Raw genomic sequence first — 3,015 nt, 5'->3', positions numbered from 1 at the left:
GTCCCCGCTCCCCTCGGGCCGCCCCCCATCACCCCCCCCCGCTCCCCCGTTGGTCTCGCCCTGCCCGCTGACGCGGCGGCCGCGCGTGCGCGCGGGCGGTGCCGGTGCCGGTGTTGGGCCCCGCGTGTGGGGCGGCCCCGCGGCCCGGCCCGGCCCGGGGCTGTGTCCCGCCGTGCCCCGCCGTGTCCCTTCGCGTCCGCCCCGCTCCCCGCTCCCATCATGCTGGTGCCCGTGTTCACGCTGAAGCTGAACCACAAGATCCTGCCCCGCATGGTGGCGCTGGGCCGGTACGACGGGACGCACCCCTGCCTGGCGGCCGCCACGCAGGCGGGCAAGGTAACGGGGCCGGAGCGGCCGCGGGGCCGCGGCAGCCGCGCTGACCCCCCCCTCACACACCCCACCCCACCCCACCCCACCCCGGGGAGCCGGGCCGGGGGCGGGCGGCTCGTGCCCCTCGCCCCCCGCAGGGCCTCGCCTGCCCCAGGCGGCGGGGCTGTGTGCGGGGCGATCGCCAGCACTGACAGCCGGTGACCCGGCGGGGCACCGGCACTGTGGGCAGGCTGGGGAGTCACCTGCCCAGAGGTGCTCAAAAGCCCTCGGGACACGATCCAGAGCAGCACGCTCTGGGGACCCTGTTGGACCAGGGGACTCCAGTGGTCACCTCCAGCGCGACCCATTCAAGTTGCCCCGAACCCAAGTTGCCAAGGAAACTTTCACATTTTCCAGCAGTCTTTTTTTTTTTTATTATTTTTTTTCCCAAGCTGTGGGTTTTGTCATACAGTTCTCAGTCACAGCAGTGAGCCTTGGCGCTGGTACAGACCAGGCACGGTGCTGATAAGGGCAGCGGTGCTGAGGGTTCTGTGGGTGATGCACAGACTGCACCCCGTGCGCCCTGTTTGAGTCTGAAATGTAAACCATACGGGGTTAGCTACGATCTGAGTAACAAACAAAACATAGGTTGAAGCATCAACCCGCAGAGGCACTTAGGTGGGTGTAAATACAAGTAGGGTTCATCTGCGATGCTTCCCAGCATTATTTTGGAGCCTTTAGGAGCAGCACAGAACGTGGGCTCGGCCAAGGCGCAGACTGCACAGCCATAAAGCAGAAGCTGTCGAGCATAATACCCTGAGATCCTCTGACTTGGCTCCAGATAATTACAGTGACTGAATATTGGTCAGTGAGAATAAAACCTTATTTATCACAGGCTCCTTTTTAAATTAACCGTGCTCACCCACAGATGGAGGTTACAGATAGGTACCAGGTAAATTGTCCTAAATATTTGGGCTGTTTTGCAAACGCTGTTACCAGCCGGATGTAATTTGTTCAGTTTGTTGTTGTTCCCTTTGGTTTGGGGTTTTTTTTTGCCTTACTCTGAAGACTCATCAATTGTCATTTTCAGAAACAAACAAAACAATGGTGTTGCAACTCCACTGGCCAGAGCAGTTTTTCCTGCCATTTCCCTTTTTCTGGTCAAGGTTAAAGAATAACTGTGAGAAATACTATTGTCAGCAAAACCCCCAGTCTTTTGTCCTCATGTAGGTTAAGTGAATGCCCTTCTTCCCCATCGCATTTATTATCCAAACAATAGTCTTTGCTGTTTGGATACGTGCTTTGTGTTAATATTTACATCCTTGTTGCTACAGGTTTTTATTCACAGTCCTCATGCCCGAGGGCAGAGGACAAGCACAAACCGACTGGTGCAGAGTAACCAAGATTCGGACATTTCTCTTCTCAACATTAATCAAGGGATCACCTGTCTGGCTTCGGGAGTGCTGAACCCTCAGCTGGGTTATGATTGCCTTCTGGTTGGAACACAGACTAATTTATTGGCTTATGATGTGTATAACAACTCAGATTTGTTCTACAGAGAGGCAAGTTAATTTAACTGTCTGCTTTTTTTAGTAACTCCATTGTTTTCTGTTTCTTTCCATTCCAGAGATCGCAGTTTCTACATTACATTGTCAATTAATTGTGCTTCTGTTCTGTGTAGTAATTCTGCTGCTGTATTCAGAACACTCTGTAGAATATCTGCGATATTTCAAAATAAAGATGTGGATGTGATGTATGTCTGTGTGTGTGAGAGCACATTTTCATAATATGTCACACGTCACCTAGCAAGACAAAATTAAAAAAAATTAATAGGCATTCAGAGCTCAGCTACGACGACAGTGATAACGCCGGGAGCTCTCTCCTTGATTTGTGTACTCTGATGTCTTACTGTCTTCTTTTTCCTTTGTTGTTTCTCTGTAGGTTTCAGATGGAGCCAATGCAATAGTTCTTGGAAAGCTTGGAGATATTTCCCCTCCACTCGCTATTATTGGTGGGAACTGTGCCCTGCAGGGCTTTGATCATGAAGGCAATGACCGTTTCTGGACGGTGAGGCTGTGCAGAGTGGTTTTGGTGTTATTTGAAGATGCTTCCAATGGCACTAATTCATCTTGGGTGTTTTCATGCGTGAATATTAATTTGGTTGTTGATCTTCCTTAATTTATCTTAGAATGTATTTTGGTTGTGTATTCAGTGCACTCAGATGTTGCTTGTGCACGGACTGTCAACTGCTCTGTTGCAGTTGAGATAATGAAAACAATTCAGCTTCTGACAGCTGTCAGCAGCACTGAGGACTGCCTTTCTGTTTTTAGGTTACTGGAGACAACGTTCGTTCCTTGGCACTGTTTGACTTCGATGGTGATGGCAAAACTGAGGTTTGTAACTGTTCACACGTGAATTCAGCGGGTCTTGTAGTGAAATGACAGTAATAAAGAAACTTGGGTTATCAGGTATTTCTGACTTATGTTAGCAGTTGAAGTGATCCTTGCGTGGGAGTTGGGCCTTTTCCTCACCCTGGTCTGGCAATGACATTTCTTGAACATGGTTAATAAATTCTTTCCTGAATTTTGGGGAAACAACTCGCAAGCACCTTAGATGTAGAAGTGAGCTCTTAAGAAGCTGTCCTGTGAAAAGTTTCACTTACACTTGGTAAAATCAAGAAATCTGCCCTCCGATCCAGCCCTCCTG

General features: G+C 50.4%; 1 protein-coding gene across 1 annotated transcript; it reads left to right on the top strand.

Moving 5' to 3' along the window:
* Window positions 1–127: 127 nt before the first annotated feature.
* LOC114069817 (Bardet-Biedl syndrome 2 protein homolog) lies at window positions 128–2,765 on the top strand. Its single transcript, XM_027906868.1, has 4 exons — window positions 128–336; window positions 1,644–1,871; window positions 2,251–2,376; window positions 2,640–2,765. Exons 1-4 carry the CDS (start codon window positions 220–222, stop codon window positions 2,748–2,750), a joined length of 582 nt encoding a protein of 193 aa, XP_027762669.1. The 5' UTR covers window positions 128–219; the 3' UTR covers window positions 2,751–2,765.
* Window positions 2,766–3,015: the final 250 nt, after the last annotated feature.

Source organism: Empidonax traillii, unplaced genomic scaffold (genome assembly GCF_003031625.1).
Source record: "Empidonax traillii isolate 1590-97213 ecotype Southwest subspecies unplaced genomic scaffold, ASM303162v1 scaffold1367:size194105, whole genome shotgun sequence".
Classification (NCBI taxonomy): Eukaryota; Metazoa; Chordata; class Aves; order Passeriformes; family Tyrannidae; genus Empidonax; species Empidonax traillii.
The sequence above is the reverse complement of the archived record's forward strand: the minus strand, read 5'-3'. Positions and strand labels throughout refer to the sequence as shown.